Below are 24925 nucleotides of genomic sequence, written 5' to 3' on the forward strand. Positions count from 1 at the left end.
TGCTGACCTGTGTCTTGCAGTATTTGCAGGTCAACTTTTCATGTGTCCACATGCTTGCTCTGGAGCTCTAAAGACTTATACTGAGACAATATGATGAGTGCTTTGATAGCCCTCTCTACTTAATGTGCATGTTAAGGAAGACAAAAGCTAATTTATTTCTAACCTCACTTCTCTCAGCGCTTCTAATGTTTCTGCTTCTGAATCAAAGGGAGGCATCCTACAGGAAGACACTAATAAATAGCTTTTCCTTGGGGGAAGAAGCATTTTCCCATCTTTAAGAAATTTCTTTGGCCATGTAAAATTCAAATTTGTTAACTTGCCCTACAAACAGCAACTCATTTAGAAACAAATTACAAATATTAGATGGAGACAGTGAACTTAATAATGCAATGCTGCCACATCAGTTGTAGAATAATGCATCTTAATGAAGGCTTCCCATGTGAATAAACCATTATATTTACAAGCTTTTCACGGTTAATGACCCAGAACTGGATAACGAAACTCACATTTTTAGTGTGGTCCTCTGTCAGCAAAAGTATACATATTAATAATTGATGTTGCTGTAAAAATAGGACATAATATGAAGAGTCCTGAGTTTGTGGGGGAAATAGGACTACACGGTCCATTAACTTAAAATGCTTATCTAATGTTTGATGGGCTTTGTCTTTAAAATCCTAGTTTAAATTAATAAGGCAAAATGGACATTTGTCTAAAAGAGAATTTTATTCCAACTCATCAGTCACAAGTATGCTGATGTGAGAGTGCTGTTTCATTCTTCTGTTCTTTACGCCTCCTTCCTCTATCTTTCCCAAAGAGAATTTAGGTTTTATGAAAGTGGACGACCCACCAGTGGAAGGAAGGAAGGAAGAAGTTCCCCACACCTCCCAGGTGAGCTGATGTGATGAAAGCCTCTGTACTATTTCCCTTTTCGACTTAGGAACCCAACTGCATAGATCCCTCTTCCCTAGCTTGAAAAGCCTGCCTTTCTGCTTAGTCAGCTCAACAGCTCCTTCCAACACAGACTGCTTTATTGTTCATTATAAAACACTTAGAGGTGTGCAGGCTGGCTGAACATGCTTAAGGCTACAGTTCTACATATAGGAGGCCCCATGCTGTGGAACTAACTGCTCTTCGATTGTTCCATTACGACTACACTTACAAGGAAAGACAGTCTTCATTTCATGGAAATAAATACTTTTCATTTTACTTCACGTTTTAAGGCTAACATTCATATTATGCCTGAAAGGTAGATTTACTGCGGCTTTTATTGCTGGGTACTTAATTTAGGACAGCTTCTTTTCTTAGACCTGAAACAGCACAGCTGAAACACACACTGAACGGTTTTATGGGACTTCCTCAGTAAATGTTCTGCTACAGAGAGTATTGTCCGTAATTGTAATCTTTTGACACATGTAGTAGTTGTGTAGCATTTTGCTGTAGGTTGCTCATTTTCAGAAGTAGCATGGTTTGTTTCTCTGAAGGGCGTTATTTCCTAAGTAAAGTATTTTTAATAGTAACTTATTTTCATGAATAGTGAAAGTGAGATTTTTTTTTTTTTTTTTTTTTTACATTTGGACTACACAGACAAGTAACTCCTCGCTAGTAGACTAAAGGAAATCCCCACCTAAGCAACTGAGCTCCCCTTCTTTAATAATGACTGTTATGCTACTGAATTTTAAATGGTGATCCAAATTCTCTTTGTAACTTTTATATTGGAGTTAGCTATGGTCTTGCTTTCTAATTTCCTCAGTGTATTTTGTCTGACTGCAGGAAGAATGTATTTTAAAGAGCTTTCTGGTCTTATGAAGATTGTATTTGTATAGGTTCCACAGTATACAAATGGTGATAGCCACATCAATCATATGGCTGAATTCCTAAACTAGGCACCAAAAAAGGAACAACTAAGCAAAATATATTGCATTCATTAAAGCTTCCCTACTATATGATTCACTTCAATGGCTTTGCCAATTAAAGTAATTGTCATATGCATTCAAACAAAGCACTTGTAGTAAGAGGCCTTGTTAGAAAAATATTGAAAATGGCTGTTTTATAGATGTATATTATATATGTATATAAAAGAATATTGACATGCAGCACTTAAAATTTTCTTTCATCTTACTAGAGAGTGGAGAAAACATTTCTATTCATGACCATGTAAGTTTATCTAATTTTGGTTATGTTTATTTCTGATATTATACCTGGGCATGCTGTCAAACTTCTACTGAAAATGCTAAATGTATTTTGGACTCTGAAAGGCAGTGATTTCATTGTTAGTGTGACTCCAGCCAAGGAAAGCCAAATTATTTAGCAGGCTTCTTGCTTCCCAGCATCTTTCCATTTCAAAAATAAGCAGGTTTAAAATGTCTATTGAAAACAAGACAGATTAGTTATCACTGTTTTAAATGTATATGTATGCCTGGTGAAATGACATATAACTTTGTGCTGACGTCTAAACGTCACCTGGGTTGCAAGTAAAACAAAAGTAATTTTAATCTTACGCTTGATAAAAACAGGCCTGGTGTGTACCACTACTGTACCGCTCGCTTTCAAGACTGAAGAAATATTTTGAATTTCACTTACTTATGGAGTTTGCAATTTGTTAAATCCCACATTATATTTATTTAGTCATAGTCTAATGTTTACACAGAAGGCTATTCTGGGAAATGCTAATTTTTTTGCCCGACTGGATGAAATGAATTATATTTATCAGGAATTCAAAGAACAAGGAATGTTTGGCAGAATGTTTTCTCAGATATAAATAAAAGCATTATCTAAGACAACATGCCTAAATTAGGGTATGTTTAAAAGAGGTAAGAAGGAGAGAACAGTGTTTTTATTTGAGACCACATAGATCCTTTCATGCGAAAAGAATATAGGAGGAGGAAGAAGGTGGAAACACCGTGTGAGAAAAATCATACATCAGCATGTGTTGTGCCACTAATGCTTTGGTGAGGGCTGAAATTACAGAATAGAGCGGTGTGAGAGTATCAATAGATGTATCTGAGACAAGAAGGTGTCTATGTGTATGCATGTCCAAAGCATGCAGGGCTCAGTCCCAATAATTGTTTAAGTGTGCAGAGCACTTGGCTCCAATGGGATTGATTCTTTGTGCTCGCGGAGTGAAAACATGAGCACGGGGATGTCCAGGCTTTCGGAGTATTCCTGCCTCAAAGTTGCAACAGTAGGCTGACCCCCTAAATCGCGATGCATTTTGTCTTGTCTCTTTGTATTCCATATTCCTGGGCTCCTTCTACCCTTCCATAAATCAGCCTGATTGCAAACTGTTTATTCTAAGTTTATATGTTAAAAACAGCTTTTCCTCTTTCCAGTAGCCTGTGTTCTGAGATTATAAGTATAACTTCCTGCAGGGCTTACCCTGTTAGAAGAGTCTGTTAGTGAGAGCGCTGAGTGTTTAGGCTTGGGCTGTTTTGCACCACTCTGAGACAAAGCAGTTGCCAAAAACCAGTTCACACATCCAGCTACACTAGGCTGATAGCTAGTGTGCACCGTAGCTAAATGAAACAATCCCAGCAACCTCTAACCGTGGTGTTTAATGACAGGGAACTTATAAATGCCAGAAACAGACAAGTGGAATTACACACCAGTTTAAAAGCTGGAAAAATAGCACGTTAGAATGGGGCTGTAACAGTAAAATAGTCAGAGCAAGGAAATACAGGTTTGTCTGGACAGCATGCACATGTGTTCAAGACAATTTAATGTGGGTTTTTTTGCAATGTCAGTGTGGCTTAAGCACAGACCTATGCCTGGAACATTGGTTGTGGTGGTCATGCTGGAGCTGGTAGTAAACAGCGTTGTGGCAGCAATGTGAGGAAGATCAGGAAACGGGTCAGGATACAGTTATCAAGATGTATGTGCTCTTAGTGAGGCTTGCTTCTCTTTACAAATTAAACCGGTATTGCAAATTGTGATTTATCGGAGATTTAGAAAAACATGTGCTGAGGGAATCATGCTGTTTCTGCAATTAGGCTTTAACAAATAATAATAATAATAATGAGGCTTTACTTTTGAGCCAAGAAAAATCTCTGGAACATAGGCTTCTACTCTGTCATCAAGCAAAAGATGAAACAGAATCAAATTCCACAAAAGATACATAAATTTTTCTGAAGTAAGTAGAGAGTAAAGAAAATAACACTGAACTAACTAGAAGACCGGACAATTCCTGGTCTTTGCACATATTTTTTTAGGCCAAGACAACTAAATTTTTCCAAAAAATCATTATTCAGAACTTCAAAGGGACTAGCTCTCTTTGTAACGCGGTCTTTATATGTGAAAATAACATAGACATTTTAAAAATAGCTATAATTGTAAGAGAAATGATATTTACTGCAGTAAAAGTGAAGTCTCCTTGGGGATGGACTTGGAGTAACGGATGGCTAGGTCTTCTAATTTATCTAAGTCGTGCAGCATTAGAAAAGCAAATTCAACATATTTACACATGAAGATCTGTGGTCATTTTTTAGAGGGCTGACGTGATCATACATCAAAGGGACTTGACCTTTGGAGCTCACTGCCTATCTATCAGTGTGAACCAATGCCTGCTTGCCACTCACTTCCTTTGGAGACCGTGGAAGGGAATGCGGCATAAAAAGTAAAAGGGAAACACAAATGGGGAATATAAAAACATGAGAAAGATGAAGAGATTTTTTTTTTTATTATTTTATTTGGAGGTATCCATTTTTTCCCCACATCCTTTGATTATATGCTTGGTAAAGAGTAATGAATCTGAGTGCAGAGTTGCAAACATCAATTCTCTTGCTCCTAAATGTAAGTCAGGAAACAAATACACTGTATGTGTTTGGTTTTAATTCCCTTCATCCCTATGATCATATAGATTTCCTCCCCATAAACTAGGCTATTTAGATCCTAGTTATCAGTTACTCCTACTATTGGCCACCATGAAAAGAGTGCTTGGCTGTGAACCTTCCAATAACTGATGCTAGACTTAGATTTCCTTCCTAAGACTCTAGTTTTAAGACTTGATAGCAAATGATCGCTTGTTTTGCAAAAGGTATAATTTCTAATTTATTTGCAGTACATCTCAAACATTCACCATTTTAGGTCTGCAGTAGCTAAAATCTCTGGCAATTTTCTTTGCCTTAAACGGAGGCAGAGTTGGCACCCAAAGCTCTGTTTAGCGATGCTGGCTACATTTGCTGTTAATGATCAGCAGATATTACAGGCAACATCCCTATAAGGTGATATCTGTATTTAACATGGCAAAACTTAAGTACACGTACGTGTTACTTAATGGTAAGATTTTAAGGTCATTCTTAACTGATGACACGTATTTGTCAGATGTATGCTATAGGCACAATTAGTTTTCATAAACGTATAATGTAGCTAAGGGCAATTCCATCGCTGGGTAGGAAAATCATCCAAATTGTCTCTGAGAAGCAGAAAGCATGTTTTAATTCAAAATTAAATTATTAGTTTCTAAATTGGAAATGGCCTCAAGTTGTGCCAGGAGAGGTTTAGATTGGATATTAGGATAAATTTCTTTACTGAAAGAGTGGTCAAGCATTGGGACGGGCTGCCCAGGGAGGTGGCGGAGTCACCATCCCTGGAGGCGTTGTGTAGACGTGGCACTCCAGGACATGGTTTAGTGGGCATGGTGGTGTTGGGTTGACGGTTGGACTTGATGATCTTAAGAGGTCTTTTCCAACCTTAGTGATTCTATGATTCTAAATTAATCATTTAAGAACTGTAGAACGCAAAGGTATAAAATAAAACTACCAAACACGGAGCAGCGATGAACATTTCTGTAATGCGGTGCTGTAAAGGAGCTTTACTAGAACTTGGTACAAGGGCTGCGCTACTGTAGCTGGAGTTGGAGAGCAGTGAGGCTTGACTAATGAAAGCACCCAAAGGATTGGTGGTGGCCAAAGAAAATGTCCTCTGTAAAGAGTTTCTCCTCCTTCTCAGGTACTTGCTAGGAAGATCCTGGTGGGAAGAGATGTACCTTCTCTGATAGTGGGAGGAAAAGGTTCCTTCTTTTGGAAGGGGTGCTTTCATTTTTTTCTTTCATCCCACACAAAATAACTGACCATGGACAGTTGTTCATTTCCCTGTACTTTTGTGGTAGAGGTGAGGCATATTTTGCTGATTTCTGTATGGACTTATGGAAATATTGATGTGTTAATATGGCAGTTTTACTGTCCCTTTTCCCTACTCTTGACATAGATATACACTGGCTTGCAAAGGGGTGGGAGAAGACGACTCTGCTGCTTTATCTTTAGTTCAGGAATAAGGCAGCTCAAGCATCTTGGAACTATGAATGAAGAATTGACTAATAAAATTTCCTTGCTCTGTCATGCCTGGGTCAAGTTCCCTAGAACCTCGGGCAAATTCTACACCGCTTGTTTCCACATCTGCCACATACATTGGACTATGTATGTATAGCACGAAAGCATGCAGCATAAGACAAATTGTGCTATTTCTGTGTCATTTATCATTTCAGTTTAGTTCTGTATTCCTTAGAGACTCCTTTTAAAATAGGAAGAATCTTAGAAATTAATTTCTCATCTTCTGCTAAATTACAAAAGTCTGAAGAACAGACAGAGTGTGGCATTTTATATTCTCTAGGCAGCACTACTCACCATCCCCAGAAATATCATTTCCTCTTCTCTCATTTTCTCTGTTTTCTTGCGCTGGATATATCCATGCCAAACCTGAATTGTAAACAAAACTCTAATGAGATAAATGGGCCTTGTTACAGCTTCCTTTACTGTGGCAGACACAGGAAAAAACAAATAGAGGAAGGAAAGGCACAATATACAATTGGAACTATTACTCTTTAACAGGTTGCCATCTGCTATTTTTTTTTTTTTAAAACAAATTCTGAGGTTTGTTATCCCTTACACTTACACTAGCTTCTAAACACAACAACATCAGGATTTCAAAAACTCTTCGGACTTAAGATTTAGACTGAGGTCCTGGTCTTATCAGACTGAATTGTCTGAATTATTCATGTGTAAGGACTTTTTCTGGAATTTAGCAGTGATCTCCCTTTCTCATCTTTTCAAGATGTGGAATGAATTCTTCCCCTGGAGATCACAGGAAAAGGCATGAATTCCCTGAGATGCGCTGGATTCCGAGGGGATGCCAGAAAGAGCAACCGGGGTCATAAAAACCAATAATGGAAAAACAACATGTAGGTTATAAAGTCATTGTGTATTGCTAGTGCAGGACTGTTTCCACTGATCTCACATCTAGGGTCCTGTCTCATTTTGTCAAGTGGTTTAAATGATGTATTTCACCTTGCTAGGCACCCTGAAAGCGATCGTTTCGGAATGCTTCCCCTCCCATGAGCTGTGTTTCTGTCTACCGCTGTTCTTCTGAACAACACATTGTCATTTGGTTCTGCCAGAACTGTTGTTAAATTGGAAATCTTACCTTTTGAATGCAAGTGGCAGCATCATCTGGATTTGGACCCATCTGGACCTGAAGTTTAGCTTGTCTTTCTCTCTTCTCTTCAAGGTAAATTTGCTTCATGAATGCTGCTCGACAACGGCCTTGGCGAGCCCGTTCCGCAACCTGGATCATTTTAATGGCTTCTTCAAAAGTCATGGCCTTGACAGGTTTCTTCAACAGCACAGCCAAAAATGAACAGACAAAGCAGGGTATTAAGAGTTACGTGTCTTGTAATTTTGTTGGCAAACAAAACAACCAATGAACTTCTTGTGGAAATTTTAAGGCCAAAAAAATCCCTGTCACAAGCAGCAGGGACTCCTGTCTCAGTGCCATCTTGCAGTATCGTGGGAGTTTGATATCTTGAGAGATGTGGTTTTCTGAGGACCTTTAGGAGAATAGTGAACCTGATATGTTGATGCGTGACAAGGAAAGCCTGATGCTATAGTGGGGAAGCACGAATGGCTCTTGTGGCTTACGCATCCTGCTTAACTTTATCCATTTGAGAAAAAAAGACATGAAGAACCATAGGGCTTTGTCCTATTAAAAGGAGAATTTCTTAGGCTATCGAATGCCTTCCTTTTACTTTCCTGTAGGGATGGGTTTCTGTACGTGCTGCTGGGACTCCAGCTCTCTTGCTGAATGGAAGGACAGGCTGTTCTGGGCCAGCCCAGGCCTGGTCAGCCCAGCCCAAAGAGAAGAGGCTTGGGGAAAAATGTAACAGAACAGTGCAGCTGGAGAGGGACTCCCTCTTCTCGCTCCTCAGAACTATTGCTAATCCCTCATGCTCCCCATGGAAAAACTGAATTACTGTTCTTTCTTGATGTTAATCCCCCTATTGGAGACAGTTTACATTTGATGCTCCTCTACATATTGTGTGGAGTTTGCTATACTACATTTTCAGCAGGGTTTTCTATAACAGAATTGCAGAGGGCAAATGATCTGCAGAGCAGACTCCCTCCACTCTTTTCAATGTATTAGACTGTTTGTAACAGCACTGCCACGGATACTGAAGAATACTAAAGGTCTGTTACACAGCATTCAGGATTTCCTGAGTGCACATGGCTTGCTATGATGCACACAGAAGTGCTGACAAGCCTCTAGGAATCCCAGCAGCGATTGAACTGGAAGTGCAACACAGGGCACTGGACTTATCATGTGTGAGATTATTTTATTCATGTTTATTGAATGCTGGCGCCGCTCTTGTGGCATCCTGGCAAAGGGAGACCTGGGCCCTGCCAGTGTCCAACGTGCGAGAGCCTGGTGCTCCCAGGTGAGCTGGCTGCACACCAGATAGGTTCATCTGTTACGGATACCACACTGAAAAGGGGTGAGAGCAGAACTGTGGGAATCAAAAAGGCTTCAAGATGTAATGTGCCAAAGCAGAGGATCTCCACAGACCAACACCAGACGACTAGAAGAGCAGAGAATTTACCCAGAGATTTACTGTGGAGGCCAAGAGGACTGCAGCTGCCCATTAAAGTAATCTAGCGGGGAGCCTGCGCTCAGTCTCTGCGGACTGCCTCTGTCTGACTGGCGCTGTTTCTTTCCCTGGGAACCTTCCCTCCGTTGCTTTACGGGATCAACACGCGGACTTCACCCAACAGCACAATTACTGGTGGAGAATTCAATGGCTGGGGCAGTGCAGCAGTTTGACTAAGTGGACTGATCAGGACTGTCTCTTATAGCTAAAACATCTATGAATCTAAGTCATCCAGACATGTAGGCACAGTTGTTTATTTCAAGGGGTTAGCAACAACTGTTTGTAGGCAATGTGCCATTTCCAAAAGGTCAAAAGTATATCAAATACAGAACAGTCTTCACTGGAGCGCTCATGTACTTCTCCATAATGACTTTTGCTCTGCCAAAACTCAATTTTCTACTCCTCCTAGCAGCTGCAGCTCTATATCTGCACAGAAGAGACTGCAGTCATTGTTCAGAGGTTGTAAACAACTGAAAGCTAACAGTTGTGCTGACCTGAACTCCGAGTTTTGCCCATTCCAGTCAGGAATCCTGATTCAGTAAAACTTAAGCCCAGCTTGATTTCAGTAGGACTAATTATGTGATGAGAGGTAGCTAGACAAAAAAAGCACCTACTAAACTTGGACGAAGCACTGCCCTTTCTGTGACTCTCTCATACGCATAAAGCAGAGTCGATTCATTTCAGTCTTCACCAGACCCAAGATGTGGCTGGATATTGTTAGACAGGAAAATTTAGTGTTACTTTCTCTTTGTGCCTTATCTGTAAGCAGACTTTTACTTCCTAACTGCTATAAAAGTACTTTTCACTTCAGTGGCTCGTGTGTTCAGACACGTGTGGCTATAAACTAAAAAAGTTAAGCGTGTTATTGTGTAGGTATGTGGTATGCTTACCAGTGTTTGTAATCCAGCATTAAGCAAAATCTGATCAAGCATTTTCTCCCTCTGCTGCAGGACTTCCAGCTTTTCTTTAATGAAATACCTTGGGATAGGTACTTCTATGTCTTCCTAGAGGAAGAAATACTCATGAGATGCTTTTTAGAACTGCATTAAGATGACATTATGTATTCACTGAACACCTTTACAAAGCAATTAAATTGGACTGAGATTGGGGAATTTGACCTCTGTAACAGCTGCTGAGCTATTACTTTGCAATTACTTAAGGCCTAATTCAAGAAAAACAAATAAATCAACCCAGTTTCTGAACCAGGGGAGCCTAGAAATCTTTCTTTTTATGATGGCTCAATTATATTATCAAACTGTTAAAATATTTGGCAGGGTTACCGGAAATTTAAACATGATATTCACTAAATTAAATACCTCTGGTTGTATGATCATCCCACCTCTTTTTTTAATCAACATGAAAAATAGATCTGTTCTCTTGCATTTTTTTTTAACCATTACAAGGAACCAGAGCACAATTCTGTTCGTCTACAGGCACTTCCACCTGCAGACAAACTGTCACTGTCTGTGACTGTGGTATCTCAGTCAATTCTCAAAATCAGGCGTGGTCAGAAGTGGCTGTCTTTACTTGTTTCCATCATTAAAGAGATGGAACTGAGTCACATTTCTACCAATTCTCCTGTAGAATTTTACTCTTGTTGAGAAATAAAAGGACATAGGCAAACAAAAAAACTCCCCCAAAATTAAGATGCTGCGGAGTGACGTAACCTGTTCTTTGGGTCATATTGAAGACTGAAGAGAATTCTTCAAGAATAATTACTGGCAAGTATATTTTTCTGGGCGCGGGAATGTGTCTTCATAGGTTTGGTTCATACTGGTGCCATGTTCCCTATCTACTATATCGGGAACACTGAGAATATCTCCTCAAGCTAACTATTTACCCAGAAGGATAGAAGAAGATGTGGGGGAGACAGGCAGTAGTTACCCTGTCGTGCTATTCATGAGGAGTTGCCTAGTCAAGTTTCGCAATAATTTGTCCCCAGGTATGTGTGGACACTTGGTCCTTTTGCCCAAGGAGCATAAGATAGGCACAAGACTCGATGCTGTACTATCGGTGCTTTCTCTTCTGGCTGGTATGGAAACTGGTGGGCTTTGACCTGCTCACGGAGACCTTTGACTTGATCCTTTGCAGCCTCAGTGCCACCTCTGGTATGGACTGACATGGAGGAGAAAAGTACTGTCGGGAAAGAACAAGCACCACTCCTGCCCTGATACAGGGGTGTGGTAAATGTGCTGCTTGTGAGCTCTAAGACTTTCCAATCCTTAGAGCAAGAATTTGCAGGGAAGGCTGTGGCCAATGAAAACAGCCCCTGTGAACCGCCAAATTACAAATTTCATTACTTATTCTCTCACTTGAACATCATGCAGACTGGGACATCTCTATTACGGCAGCGTAAGAAAGCTTCCAAGTAAGGCTGTGTTTATCCCTAGTGGTTTTATCAAGCAGAGGTCTGGTCTGCTAAAGTTTCCAAATATTTGTCTTGTTAAGCTCCTTGTTTGGACCTTCTAACATCCTTGACTGTTGATGGAAATGATTATATGTTGTACTTTAAGAGTGCAAATCGCACTAGGATGGATTACAAATCTGGTTGTCTTTAGGTATAAGAAATCAAGTGGTTTGTCTGGACACTCTTGCATAGAACGAGAGGGCTTTTACACAGTCAGGTAGCAGTGTGAGTCAGTGTAGGGGTGACGACTATCTCTAATGATTAACCTGGGCTTTAATTACAAGTGATTCTGGACTGTGACTGATGGCAAAGATGAAATGAAAGCCATAATATTGAGGCTGGGAGGGGTGGGGAGTAGGAAGAATACTTCTCTTCATAATCTCTTTTTGGGGCCCAGCATTGAAAAGTTAGGTTTGTGATATTTATCCTCAAGTCAAATTTGCAGCTTTTTAGCCACTCCTGGCTCCACATGGGATTTGTGTATCCAAATAGCTTTACAATTACCCCAGGAAATGGAGTGATTGAGTGTTGGAAGGGAACTGTACAAGAAGATGAGGGCCAGAACTAAAGGAGGAGGAAGCTTGGCCTTGCAGCGATATAGTAAAAAGTAGGCAATATCATTGTATAAGATATAAAACGAGACTGCTCTGTTGTGTTCTCTGCCTACAATCATGCTGGATTTTAGCTCATGATAATACAGTGAAAAGAAGGACTAGACGTATTCTTTGTGGGCAGATTCTTTAAGCAACAGAAGTTACTTGTCAAGTACGGGCCAGTAGTTTTGTTTTGGAACCAAGAATGTGTGATTATTTTATTAAAAAATCAAACACACACACACACCCCCCCAAACCCCAAAAAACCAACCCCAAAACCAAACACAAACTACCACCCCAAATATAAATACGTATTCCTGTCTATTATGGAAAGTAAAGTTTGCTTTGGAAAAAGCCTGAAACCTCTTCAGTGCTTTTTCTTGGTAGTGGGTACGTATGTTGTGCCTTCTTAAAATGAAGGTGTGGTGTGGAATTTGAATTTATACTTGTTTGTTTTTATTCATGTCAAACATGACTTTTCAGACTTGCCAACTTGTTGCTGCAAGTGGATTTACTGAGAAGTGATAAGAATAGCAGCGCTTAATGATTTCACAACATGATTTGAAGGATCAGTTGCCCTGGAGGTGTGTTTATACTCTCCAGTATGGCTCCTCATAGTTTGAAATAGTGCTCTGCTATGACTAATGTAGAAGGTAAAGAGCTGGTGAAAATTCATGGCAATGACTGTCCTAAATTTGCAGAGTGAAATACACAAGCAACTGCAAACAGAAACATATTTGCAAATGTCCAAATAATACTATAATGTTATTAGGCAATTTATCTGACGTTCTAACTGGGACCCTGAAAACAGCAGTAATTCAAGCGCAAACTTTTTCTTTAGAAAAGCAGCGGTACCTGAATTTGACAACAGGTGGAGCTGTCTGCGAGAGAAGTAACTGGCTTTTTGCAGCTAATTTTTCAGACTGCTTTTAGAGCACAGCTTCAAGACTTTGCCTTGTTGTCACATTCATCTGGTTTAGGGGGCTGCTGTTACATCGGCAAATCCTGAACCCTGGATGTTGAATATGCTCCCAGCTCCTGCCTCCTTTACAATAAGAGACTTGCCTCAGATTCCTCACTTTAGTAGATTGTTGTACTACAAACTAGTAGACTGGACTATGCAACTTCTATCATTACCTGTGATCTCTGGAAGAGGCCTGAGGCCAGGCTGATTCACAGTGATGCAAAGGGCACACTGAAGTGGACTGTACCTTGCTTACCACTTACCCATCTTCTAGCTAATCCCACATTAAAGTCATGCAGAGTTGAACTCCTGCCATGAATAGTGAAGCTGTCTAAGCGAGTATGACTTCATGTTAGGACATGTGTGAGTGAAAGAACCACAGAGCCTGTGCTGCTATGGAGAAGTGGAAATGCAACACACCGATCAAGCAGATAGGCTTTTAAAATCTTGCTCCAATATACGATGCTTATCATAGATTAAATATACTCTGATCTTTAATAGAAATGCCATAATTACTGATGACCTGAAGCCAAATCACTTCACAGAACTTGACAGACTGCAAGTAAATCTGACTGTCCTTAAACTACAGGGTGGGCAAAGTTCCTGTGAACGTGCTCATAAGAGAGGTAAACCTACCGGGAGAAGCTTTAGATCTTCCAGGATATTATCAATGTACTGAAACTCCGAGTTCTCCAGCCCCACCATCTCTTTTTTCATCTCCAGGATCCGGCCAGTCACGCCATCCAGCACTTGCCGAATCACTGTCCGTTTCTGCCGGTGAAAGAGTTGGTCGTGGGCCGTCTCCAAGTTACGGAAGATTTGCATGTATTTGATGTAGGAAGCGGCTAACATCTTGAATACTTTCACTCTGTCCTTCTCTGGCTGGAGGAACTCTTCTCTTTCTCTCTGGAGCTGTATGTCGAGGTCTTTCTGGGCATCTGTCCACATCTTATTGTAAGTGCTGATTGAAAAGAGGAGACTATGTTAACCTGACATGAAAGCAAGAGTTAGCACACAATGATGCCAGGGCTCTATGAGTGTGGATTTCTCAAAAAAGCAAGCCTGGAAATGTGAGCCAGTATATTTATAAAGAGATTCTAACTATTTTAAAAACCATTAGCAAATGTTTCTCTTTTTATTTTAAAAATAGGAATCTTAAAATGCTGTTCTATTATAATGAAAGCTTAAAAGTTAAAAACTTTTCAACTTCATCCTTAACATGCTCAAAGTATCCTTTAAATGCTTGAAGCTACGACCCCCAATAGTGCTACAAGTTTAATTCAGTTGTGCTAATTGCAAAGATGGTTTAATAGGAAAGGTGTCTCCCCCCAAAGCCCTTATGACGGGTGAAGGTCTCTCTGTGTTTGGGATGAAGTCTGATTGATGTTTCTAAAGCGTGTGTTCCTGTTCTGCCTTTCTGAAGTGACTGCTCGGAGCTAATTGTAGGACTACATTGGTGCTAGAGCGTAGCTGTGGGTGCTATTTTAAATGTGAGGTGAGGAAAATAAATTATATTATTTCTATGTTAGCAACTGTTGCTCTCGAAGCAATTGCTAAACGTCTGGTCCAGTAGCTAGAGGACTCTGTGGTGTGGAAGATGTTACCTAAGGCCAGTTTCATTTCCAGAAGTGATAATGCTGTTTACTTTGGTAGTTTTGGTAGAAAAAGGTGGAGCTCTGATGTGAGCATGGACTGGCTGTCGGTGGCTTTTCATCGTAAAAGTGCAGAATGTCATGGGAAATCATCCTAAAGGAGCAAGAAATGGACTCTGGGCAATGAGGCTTTTAATCAGAGAAGAGCTCAAACAGCAAGTTAGTCACTGCGAGGTAGTAACATCTGTGGTAGTGAAAGACCCTTTTAGGTCCTGTTCTATTTTGTAATCTCTCTTTGCCAGGTGGAGACTTTCTCTTGAGAGCGATAGGTGTCAAAAAAATCTTACGACTTCGAAAAAACGCTTCTCTACCAGCAGACCTACGAAACTTCTTTTGCACTGAGACTCAGTTATGCTGAGAGAAAAACAGTTTCTTGATTCACATTGTCAGGTTTGCAGGAGGAGGGGAAAACAGTGGGCTAAGGTAACGGGGAAAGCTGACTTTTGTTTCTTGGCCGAAATAAAGGCCATTGGCCTCAGTAGTGCAGTCTAGACCCATCCATGTGCTTAACCTTGCTATTGCTTGCTCTTCCTAGAGCCTCTCAAAGAAGCATGAAGACAGTAAAAGGCCACTCACCACTAGATGAGCTTTCAGAGCAGCCCTCTTGCTGTTCTGAGCAGCACTGAGGGAGTGCTTGTTTATTAATTCTGACAAGAAAGCTGGGCAGCTGCTAATGTTGCTTGTGCTTGATAATAAATGTCTAAATTGGAGCTCTGTCAGCTGATCTTATCATTCCCAATCTTGGAGTACACAATGACCCGAGGCTTGTGCTGCAAGAGGAACCAGTGGGGTGGACAGGACGAACTCCAGCCCACAAGCACCCTGAGAGTGGAGAGTGTGCTGCGTGTCCAGGATGCTGATGGGGCTGCTGGGACTCCCTTGCAGAAGTCAGCAAAACCACCAACAATCTGAACCCTGCTATTCAATTTGTACCGTTAACTTTTGAAAGTGCATATTCTACTTTTCAGCTGACCTGGGTTTCTGCAGGATGCAGCTGGTCTTGCTTTTCCTAATGCTTCTGCAGCCCACCCAGGTCTTTCCCCTTCCTTTTTTCCAACTTCATTGACATCCCACTGCACCACCCAAATCACTCCGTTGCAGCAATTAACCCAGGTGCAGGAGATAAACAAAATAAAACCAGCAGAGTAGAGAAGATTGGCACAAACAAGACCAGCATTAGCTTTGACCCAAGAGCTCTGCTGGTTGATCGATGGCAGTTTTGTACGTTTCCTCTGAAGTAGGGACACGGAAGAACGTATACTGGTGTGAGGTTCACAGGGTTTTCCAGCACAGGAGGAAACAACGTGGTATTGTACTCAGCTGTGCCTACTCACAGACCATTTGATAGCGGGGAGGTTATAAATCTTAGAGGAAGCCTAGCCCTGTAGGTTGTCCCCACAACCATACTGCTGATTTATGAACAGTGGGTATCCTCGGGCTAGAGCGTTTCAAATGCGGGCTCTTGCATGGAGACAACAGATTGTACCGCAATGCAAACCGACTCCACGACTGCCCGCTTCAATTTACAATAAAACCTCCCTTTTTCCCTCCTCTGACTGAGGAATGTCAAGTGGTTCCTCCTGCTGAGCCAGCTAATATCCCGTTTCTTTTAATATTTTGAATGACTTTTTGAGGGAGGAGTGGGACAGAGTGCTCTAGCCTTTCAGAATACTTTAACGTAGGGCAATATAGAGGGAACATAATTGCATCTATGAAGCATTAGTTTATCAGATAAGCGTTAAGATGATTGCTGGCATGTCGCTGTGGCTCAGACATTAAGACTATGGATGTTATGGTATGTTTGTAGCTTTTGCAGCAGTGATGTCCTATGTAAATGAAGGCAAAAGAAGGGACAGGCCTACTGGGGCATGAAGTATTGAAGGTAAAGACTGATGAGGAACTGCTAAATTTTCAGCTGTGATAAGCTGATAGCTCCTGTGTACCTGTTGCGGTCAGGGCGACTGACACCTCGGGGGACCTGGGCCTAGTGCTTCAGTTCGTTAGGCATGTGATGGGGAACAGCAGATACTTGATAATTGGACAGTGCCAGCAGAAATGAGATTTGAATGGTTTTTTGGTTCACTCTGAGGGCGGGGGGGGTGGGGTGGACACCAAACAAAAACCAAACAGCTAAAACCCTAGAGGACACATGCACAGCCCTTTGTTTCCCCTCCCCAAAATGGGATTAAAATAATTATTTTGGGTTTTACCAGCATCCAAATGGGAGCACTTCTGGACTAGTTTGAAAGATCAGATGCACTTGGTGTTTATAGCCCTTTCTGGGGGACTTTGCAGAGCTGCTGTATCCCTGAGGAGCCCTTCTGCTTTGGTGAAAAACGTGTTCAAGAGCAGGCAGAAGGTGTAACACGTCCTCAAGATTGTGTGTTAAAAGCAAAGGACAGGACTGACTCTCCTTGCCTGTTAATAAGATAGTGTGCGCCTCCTAAACCCCTATTTGAATTTTTGCCTATTTGCTCAGTCTCTCTCTGCATTAAGTTGTAAATTCTCTCAAAATTGCTTCCACGCGCTGAAGGGGGAGTAGAACACAGCCTTGAGCATGCTGGCTTTTTCTTTACTGTTACTGGTTCATCTTGTAGACTTGTTCCCATTCTGTAACGGGTAGGCTGTGAGCTGGATCTATGCCTGAGGACAATATTGCATCAGAATTAGATTGGATTTACAGCATCTAACTAACCTACTAGCACGGGTAACTGGCAGGACTCGGCATAATTTTCCTACTCAAAGGTATAAGATTATTAAATCCCAGAAAAGAAGTCTGTCTCTTGATCTCTGCATGTGTATAGCCGTATAAATAATGCTGCAAATTGTCATAGCAACTACAAAATAGGAGCATTATGGTAAAAATAAGCAATGCTGTAATGGGATGAGCTAAAAACCACATAATGTGACTTAACTCCAAAACACCCAGAGTGCTTTCTGGCAGCTTCAGCTTGTAGGGAAGGTCGAGGCTTTCCCTCCCTTCTCTTCTCTCCCACAAAGTAGAAACGGAGTCTAAAACAAGCGCTTAAGATGACTCTTTTGCCATAGTGTGACTTCTAGTTTGAAGCTCACTTATTGCTCAAAACAAGCCTGATTTGATTATTTGGAGTGAAGCTTAGAAATGTGTTTTTCTGCTCAAGTTATAAGGAGATGTTTAAAATCCTGACAAATTATGGATTGCCTCATTTTAATATTCCAGGGCCCTCTAATTCTGCATGTTTGCTTGACCCACGTCATTTTACGCTTAGAAAAATGTGTTGGTTTTGAGTACAGCTGAGGTTAGCTTGCTTACTTGCGTTGAACTGGTCTGGAGACTTAAGCGTGCCCTTCTTGGAAAGATTTGTGCTGAGCATACAAACTGTCCCTCAGACCGCTCTTGAGCCAGGAGTGGAATCTGGCATCAGTGAGGTTACCTTTGTGTGGTTGTTCTTTTCTTTTTCCCCCCTGAAGTGTCTTGGTGTTTTTACTTAGCTGCCAAAGGGAACACTTTCTGTTATTCCAGGACATGGCACAGTTTGCAGTCCAAGCTGTGTCTGTCTCTGGATTTGTATATGGGCTGAACCCAGGCTTCTTTGATGTCTGTTTTTTCTGCACTGTTCTTTGCGGACAGGAATACCTCACACTTTCATATGCCAACTGTGTAAATGCAGAGCGTAGTACTCCATGGACCCTACTGTTTTTTTTTCTGGTGGATGGGCACATGTAAAGAGATGGAAGGGAAAATATTTGACTCTGACTTGGCCCAGCTCTCTTCACCTAAAATGGAAGCACATATTTGATTAAACGAGTCCTGAATTGTGTGCGTTTTAAAACATTTCTGAAGCATCTATGCTGCCACTGCAAGCTACCTGCATTTCTTCTCTCTCAGAAGATGAGGCTGTGCTATCTTGGGCCACGTAACAGGGAACGGTGAAAGCACTGTCGGGGCTTGTGAGAGCAAAGGGGTGTGGAGCTGGGCTGCAGCGGGCATCAGTGCGCCGGAGCAGGGCTCTTGCGAGCACATGGAGCCCAGCATGCATTCACCACCGTGCAGAACAAACCAACACTCCCGGGAGCAAACGAGAGGTGACTGAAGCAGAGGTCTAGCGACACGAGGAAGTGCGTGCAAGGGCCAGTCCTCAGGGTCTCCTCTAGATACTTGGGGCTTGACAGGTCAGCCATTGTGCTAAGCCCTCGGCAAACACAGGGGAGGGAAACCCTGCCCTGCAGCCTCTGTAAAATAAAGAAACAAGAGACAAAGGTTGGGAGGGGAAAGTGAGGCCCCGAGAGGATAAGGGGCTTGCACAAAAGCTGCTGCTTTTCTTTTTTTTCCTTCTGTCTTTCTAAAAATTGCCAAACTTGAAATGATTGCTGGCTTATTCCAGTCAGCAGTTTACCTGTTCCCTTGCTACAACCTGCTCAGGTATTGCATGGAGATTGCTGGGCTAAATGTATTATATGAACAGCCCCCTCTTTTCTTTTGCCTTGCTAGAGACAAAACATTTTTGGGGTGGAGAGGTACAGACAAAAACGGGGATCCGTGTGGTGCTATGACACTACCAAATTGACTGAAAGGTTGTCTGAATCGATTCCTGTTTTAAAAGCCTTTAGCCTGCAGTCTGGAGCAGGGCTGACTTGTGGTTCTGAGCTTGGTCAGGCCTGTCTTGCTCCTAAAATAAGATTAACCTTACAATTATGTCAAACTTCTCAGCTCAGGTGGTAAATGTAATGCTGCCAGCTGACTTCCCTTAAGCATGCTTGCTCTAGCTGTGATGTTTCACAGAGTTTGAAGCAGATGGGGAAAACAAAGGATAAACCTTGGTAGGCTTTGGTTGTGACTGGGGAAGAAAACACACAGCCTTGCTGGCACTGTTAATGTGAACAGCTCTATGCTTCTGTTATCCCCAGCTGCACTCTTTGGTACTATGACAGAAAGTGAATAGGAAGTAAAAGATTTTTGTGGCATAAATGTAACGGGACACTGCAGGGAAGGCGAGGAAGCAGCCTGCTTCCATAAGCAGAGGTGACAACACTGTACCTCAGCAGGTCTCGAGCACCTGCTCTAGCCAAATTCACAAAGGCTGATTGGAAAAATGGCAGTTTTCTTACAGGAGGACATTGCAAAGCAATTAAAGCGGGGGAGACGTTATTCTAGGCTGAACTTTGCTATAGCATGCCTCAGGGGCCATCTTTTTATCTGTCAGGCTGCAGCTCCTGCCTGGGCTGGAAGCTGCCCTTTGCTTTGAGGCCAGGAGGAGAACAGCAGCCTCCTTTCTGCAAGCAGTATTCCTCCTGGCCAAGGAAGCGTGAAAGGATGGGGAAGGAGAGCTTTGGTAACTTACAGCCATTAACTTTGTAGTACTGCTGCAGCAGAAACTGTAGCAAGCTCTTTGGTGAGGCACAGGTAGCTAGAAATAGGCCAGAGCGGAGAAGACCTACCTCCTCAAGCTCCAAGCAGTGTTTGCCTATACCACACTTTACTGGGTGTGAGAATAAAGTTTATTGCAGCATTAACCATCCTATGTGCATAACTTTCTTTTCTTTTTTTTTTTTTTTGTTTGCTTTCTTCCTCAGAAAAGGAAAGAGCAATCGCCTGACCAGCTGCCTACAGTTGCATGTGTAAAGGGCAAATGCTGTGTCTGAGTGCAGCTCTGCTTCTGCTAAGATCAGGAGGCTTTAAGCAAAAAGTTAACAGTCTACCCAGTTTCTTGAAAACTGTAGCCTCTTTTTCACTGTTTTCTGGCACAGATGCTGCTGGGATATTTCCACGGACGATGCTTTTTCCCAAAGGAGACAACATGTGAGTAACGTGCAAGATCTCTCTCTACCTGCTCATGGGAGGGAGTTGCAGCTTTGAGTCTTAGTTGTGGTCATTTTAATTCTGTCTCTGTTTTCCTGCTTTAACATAAGCAGGATGACATGCTAATGCTCACCAGGGGTGGAAAGAGGGGTAAAGATGAATCTGTGAATGCTTGGGAGATATGTATAAGAGAGAACATGCTAGGAATGCCCAGGAGGAAGCTAATAATTGTGGCGTTTGGATGGAATTTGAAGAATATGGCCTGGGGCCACATGCTGAATGAGGGGATAAAAAGTAAATGTTCAACAACAGCCCAATCGCTGAATGAGGCTGGGGCCCCGTGGGAAGAAAATAGGATGTGATTACAACATAAGAAACTGCATCGTAATGCAGCCACGTAAAGCGGGGGAGAGAAGCGGGGATTAAAAGTTGCACTGATGTTTTCTTAAATTAGGGTTGCAAAACCAAAATGTTCTTTAGCTGAGCTTTGGGGTTACAATATAAAATACATAGCTCGCCTTCGGTTGTTTCTATCAGAAGCAGAAGGTGAGATGCTGAAGATTTTGTCTGAGAGTAATACTTAACCGCTGACTTAACAGAAGTTCTATTTGTGACGTACAATTAAATTTTAAGGCTTTTTGATTGTTGAAAGCTCCTTGGTGGCAGTGGCAAATGTCTTGTAGCTGATTAAAACCTGGTACAAAAGGTAGCAGCGCACCGACTCGGCTTTGAACGTGTCGGGACTAGGGCTGTTAGGGGAAGTTAAGGAATTACTGGTCAAGATCCTACAGGTCAAGTAAATGGTAAACAAATTCATAAAAGAGGAGGAAACGCAGCAGGAAAACATAAATGCAAAAACGTCTATGTAAATCTCCTGTTCAATGTCTGGAACAAAATGTACATCTGTATGCAAATGCTGGGGTTTGAGTACTTTAGGAAGTGCAATACGTCCAGCGCTTCCTAATCAACCCTACAGTAAACGTAATGAGTACGCTCTCTCGTGAGCTGCACAACTGTCCTTAGAAAGTGTCAAGCATGTCTGAACATGCTGACTTTTCTTTTGGCTGGCTGCTGGAACTTACTAACCCTAAGAGAATATAGCTGAGCGCTGAGCGTCCTGTCTCTATCCCAATCGAAGGCTTATTAAAGCAGTGGAATAAAATGCTTCCGTGAGCTTTAGACCACACCTCCGTTAAAATCACAGGGCCTTGAGGATGGTGAAACACACCTCATAAACTGACTGGAAGTACTGAAATCCCAACCACGTAAATTGAGTGCGGTGTGACCCCATGCTGCAGAAGTTGCCAGTCTGAGCGCTCCGACTTGCAGTGCGTGCAAGACAACTGTCCTGCGCACACGCTCTGTACGCCCAGCACGTCCGACTGGCCGCACGAGAAGCATGCGATTTCTCTCTCTGTGTGTAGCAGCTGTTCTTCCAGATGTCTAAAAAGCAGCTGTTTACTTCAAGCTCAAAAAAAAAAAAAAGCTATGTGCCGTGCAGCATTTCTATACAGTACACAGGATGTGACTGTACAGTATTGAAAAATTGGTATTACAGGCTCGGCTGTGACTTACTGATGCGCCTACCTCTTTGTAGGCTGGAGTCTGCCTTCCATGCTATTTGGCAAGATAGACAGCCATCTGCTTTCCCAGCCAAGTAAGGTGGTGCCCCCTAAAATATTTTTGCCCAAAGCTCTTTCTCATAAACCCCATACATTATTAGCTCTTGGCTTCACTGCCTTCAAGTCAGTCTGTTGTAAGCCATTTTTGTCACGTGGCTTTTAAAATACTTTTAATTTGGCATGATCTATGTTAATCAGCCAGGAGAACCACACTACATACAATCAGGTAACGCTAGCCTCAGTAACTTGAGGTTCAGGAACCAACTGAGCTGTACCTTGCAAAACAAGATAGCCTAGGCCAAAAGGAAAGCATGCTCCTGTTTTGCAGCTACTGGCATTGATTACAACTCAGCTGTGTGCTGGGGAGGAATGCATAAGGTTTACTGTGAACAGTAAACATTAAGATAAAATTTTTATGGATTTGCCAGCACAGTTAGTCCCAACCGTTTAAAAACCATAGAATCTTTGCGTTGGAAGGGACCTTTTAAGGTCATCGTGAAATTAAACCTTTATGGCCATGTATATTTAGGTAAGAATTTAGTACTTTTTATTTTCCTGATGGTTTGGGAACATTTTTGATTTGTATTTTTTCTGTGTTTTAAAAAAATTACTTATTTTTAAAAAGGAATGCGGAGATTCTCGGGTGATAACCTGAATCCAGTTGCTGAGGCAATAAAGAAAAGCACAAACTGTCCAGAAAACTTGCTACGCTGACTGTGGTGTAGAATACAGTAAACAAAACTACTCAGCCTGTTGCTTAACACAAGCTCTATAGATGCAGTGGTTGATGAACTGGTGTATGTTCAGACTTGTTTACAAAGGACTGGATTAGCCTAGCTATAAATGCCATGCTGTGCACAGCTATAGAGGGATTATATTTAAGTGAGCCAAGTAGCATCAGCGTCAAATTGGAGTCCCTTACCAACATCACTACCTCGTCTGGAAACAGAACTTAAATATTTTTGTCATGTGGTGTGGAGATGTGTATCATGTTTACAGGGATTTGGTGTTCAATGCTGGCAATGCTATAGGAAATGCTAAAGAATCCTGTCTCTATTAAAATTAAACTGAGTTAAGCCAAACAGTTGAAGTGCAAGTATTTTCCAACTATACTCAATTCCTTTTGTGTTAAACTACCTTACATAAGAGAAGCCATGATTCAGACACTCAGTAGGAATGACAGATTCTGAGGTAACTCTCTTGAGAAGAGGTCAAATGCTACTTTTGTGATTTTTGGGTTTTTTGTTTTGTTTTTTTCATTTAAAGAATGCAATTTAGATAACTATCCACTACTTTGTGCACTTCCCTTAACTGAGTCACCATGCCCAGCGCGAGGCACGATTAGTGCCGTTACAAGCCAGGCCCTGCACCGCAATAGCCAGGGACCTAACCAAGCCTTCCTCCAACTTATGGCTGCTGGAGGCTGTGCTGGGTCCATGTCCTTGGACAGAGCCCCCAGACAGTCTCTGCTGTGCCCTTGGTGATGTTTTTCTTTATTCCTCTCAGCTCACCCTTCTCTCTGGAGCCAAGGAGCAAGGAAAAAGAAGCTGCCTGGCTGTAAAGCAGTAGAGTTGGTGGTGGTGTCCGGCTGGAACTGCAAAATGCGTTGAGGCAGGAGGCTGGGCTAGGGGAAGCCCAACATGGAGGTGACAAGGAGAGCTGCTCTAGTTCTGAGGCTGGAAGGATACAAGGAGGATATTTTTCCCAAGGAGGGTAGTGAAAGTCTGGCCCAGGTTGCCCAGAGAGGTGGTAGATGCCCCATCCCTGGAAATGCCCCAGGTCAGGTTGGATGGGGCTCTGAGCAACCTGCTCTGGTTGAAGATGTCCCGGCTCACGGCAGGGGGGGTGGACTAGATGGCCTCAAAAGGTCCCTTCCAACCCAAACTCTTCTTTGATGATTCTGTGTTTTAGAGTCTGAGGGGTTTGACCTGGCAAAGAGTTGGAGTTCCGAAAGATGGCACTGAGCAAAAGAAACAGAAGGCTTTGAGGCTGCTACCACTGATGCCAGAGGAAGAGAAGACCACAGGTAAGAAGCCAGCAGAGGCTGTGCTCACAGTCTGCTGGGGCAGCAGTTTGGGTACGGTCAGGTTTGACCAGGTCAGAGCTTGAACCTGCAAGAGAAAAGTAGCCGCAGGCAGCGAATACTGCCTGAGGGTGGTTTCTTTGTCTTTCTTCCTTAATGTACTATTATTTATTGAACTTAAGCAAGCCCCAGCCAGCTCGGAACTGGGAACAAGAGCTGCCCCAAACTGGGCTGGCTGTGCCCAGGGTTTCATTCTGCTGGACCTGGAGGCAGCAAGCAGCCAACTACAGAGGGCTAATGTCATGAAAGATGCTCGCGGTTAGGTTCCCAACGTTGTACTGCAGCAGTAATAATGCTTTCTTAATACAGGGGCTTGGTATCTAAGTAATATTTCTGGAGAAATGAGTACAGCTCCTTGCAGGCACTTTGATCCAGTGCCATCATCACTGTCTTGTTATTGCAAATGAACTCTTAAAGCTTTGTGTTGCGCTGAAAGCATGAGGCGTTCCTTACAGAAGAAGACTTCCAACAAACAGTATGTGCAAGTGTTCATAGTATCATTAAGGTTGGAAAAGACCTTTAAGACCATCAGGTCCAACAATCAACCCAACACCACCATACCCACTAAACCATGTCCTGAAGTGCCACGTCTACATGTTTTTTGAACACTTCCAGTGATGGTGACTCCACCACCTCTCTGGGCATCCCGTTCCAATGTTTGACCACTCTCTCAGTAAAGAAATTTTTCCTGATATCCAGCCTAACCCTCCCCTGGCACAACTTGAGGCCTTCTCCTCATTGCGGGTCTGTAAGAGAGGAAAAAGTAGTTTTTGCAAGCAGAAAAGGGCCTGGTGTCTGAGGAGGAATAATGTTAATATTGGCCTAAGGGCCGCTGCGGCGAGCTGATGCCTTTGTGGGGCTGCAGCCCTCCCTCCTCGGCGCACCCCCGTGGGCCCGACCCCTCAAGGGAGCGC

At 42.4% G+C, this 24925-nt stretch overlaps 1 protein-coding gene across 1 annotated transcript in view; it reads right to left on the reverse strand.

The window, feature by feature from the left end:
• Positions 1–13823, reverse strand: part of IQCA1 (IQ motif containing with AAA domain 1) — a 100465-nt gene extending 86642 nt beyond the window's left edge. Inside the window, exons 1-5 of the mRNA XM_010285645.1 lie at positions 13512–13823; positions 9802–9915; positions 9683–9691; positions 7414–7602; positions 6618–6689 (exon numbers count right to left, since the gene is read on the reverse strand). Coding sequence (XP_010283947.1) covers positions 6618–6689; positions 7414–7602; positions 9683–9691; positions 9802–9915; positions 13512–13823 — 696 coding nt within the window. The remainder of the gene's footprint in view (positions 1–6617; positions 6690–7413; positions 7603–9682; positions 9692–9801; positions 9916–13511) is intronic.
• Positions 13824–24925: the final 11102 nt, after the last annotated feature.

The sequence above is a fragment of the Phaethon lepturus genome, unplaced genomic scaffold, assembly GCF_000687285.1.
Source record: "Phaethon lepturus isolate BGI_N335 unplaced genomic scaffold, ASM68728v1 scaffold9284, whole genome shotgun sequence".
In the NCBI taxonomy this organism is placed as follows: domain Eukaryota; kingdom Metazoa; phylum Chordata; class Aves; order Phaethontiformes; family Phaethontidae; genus Phaethon; species Phaethon lepturus.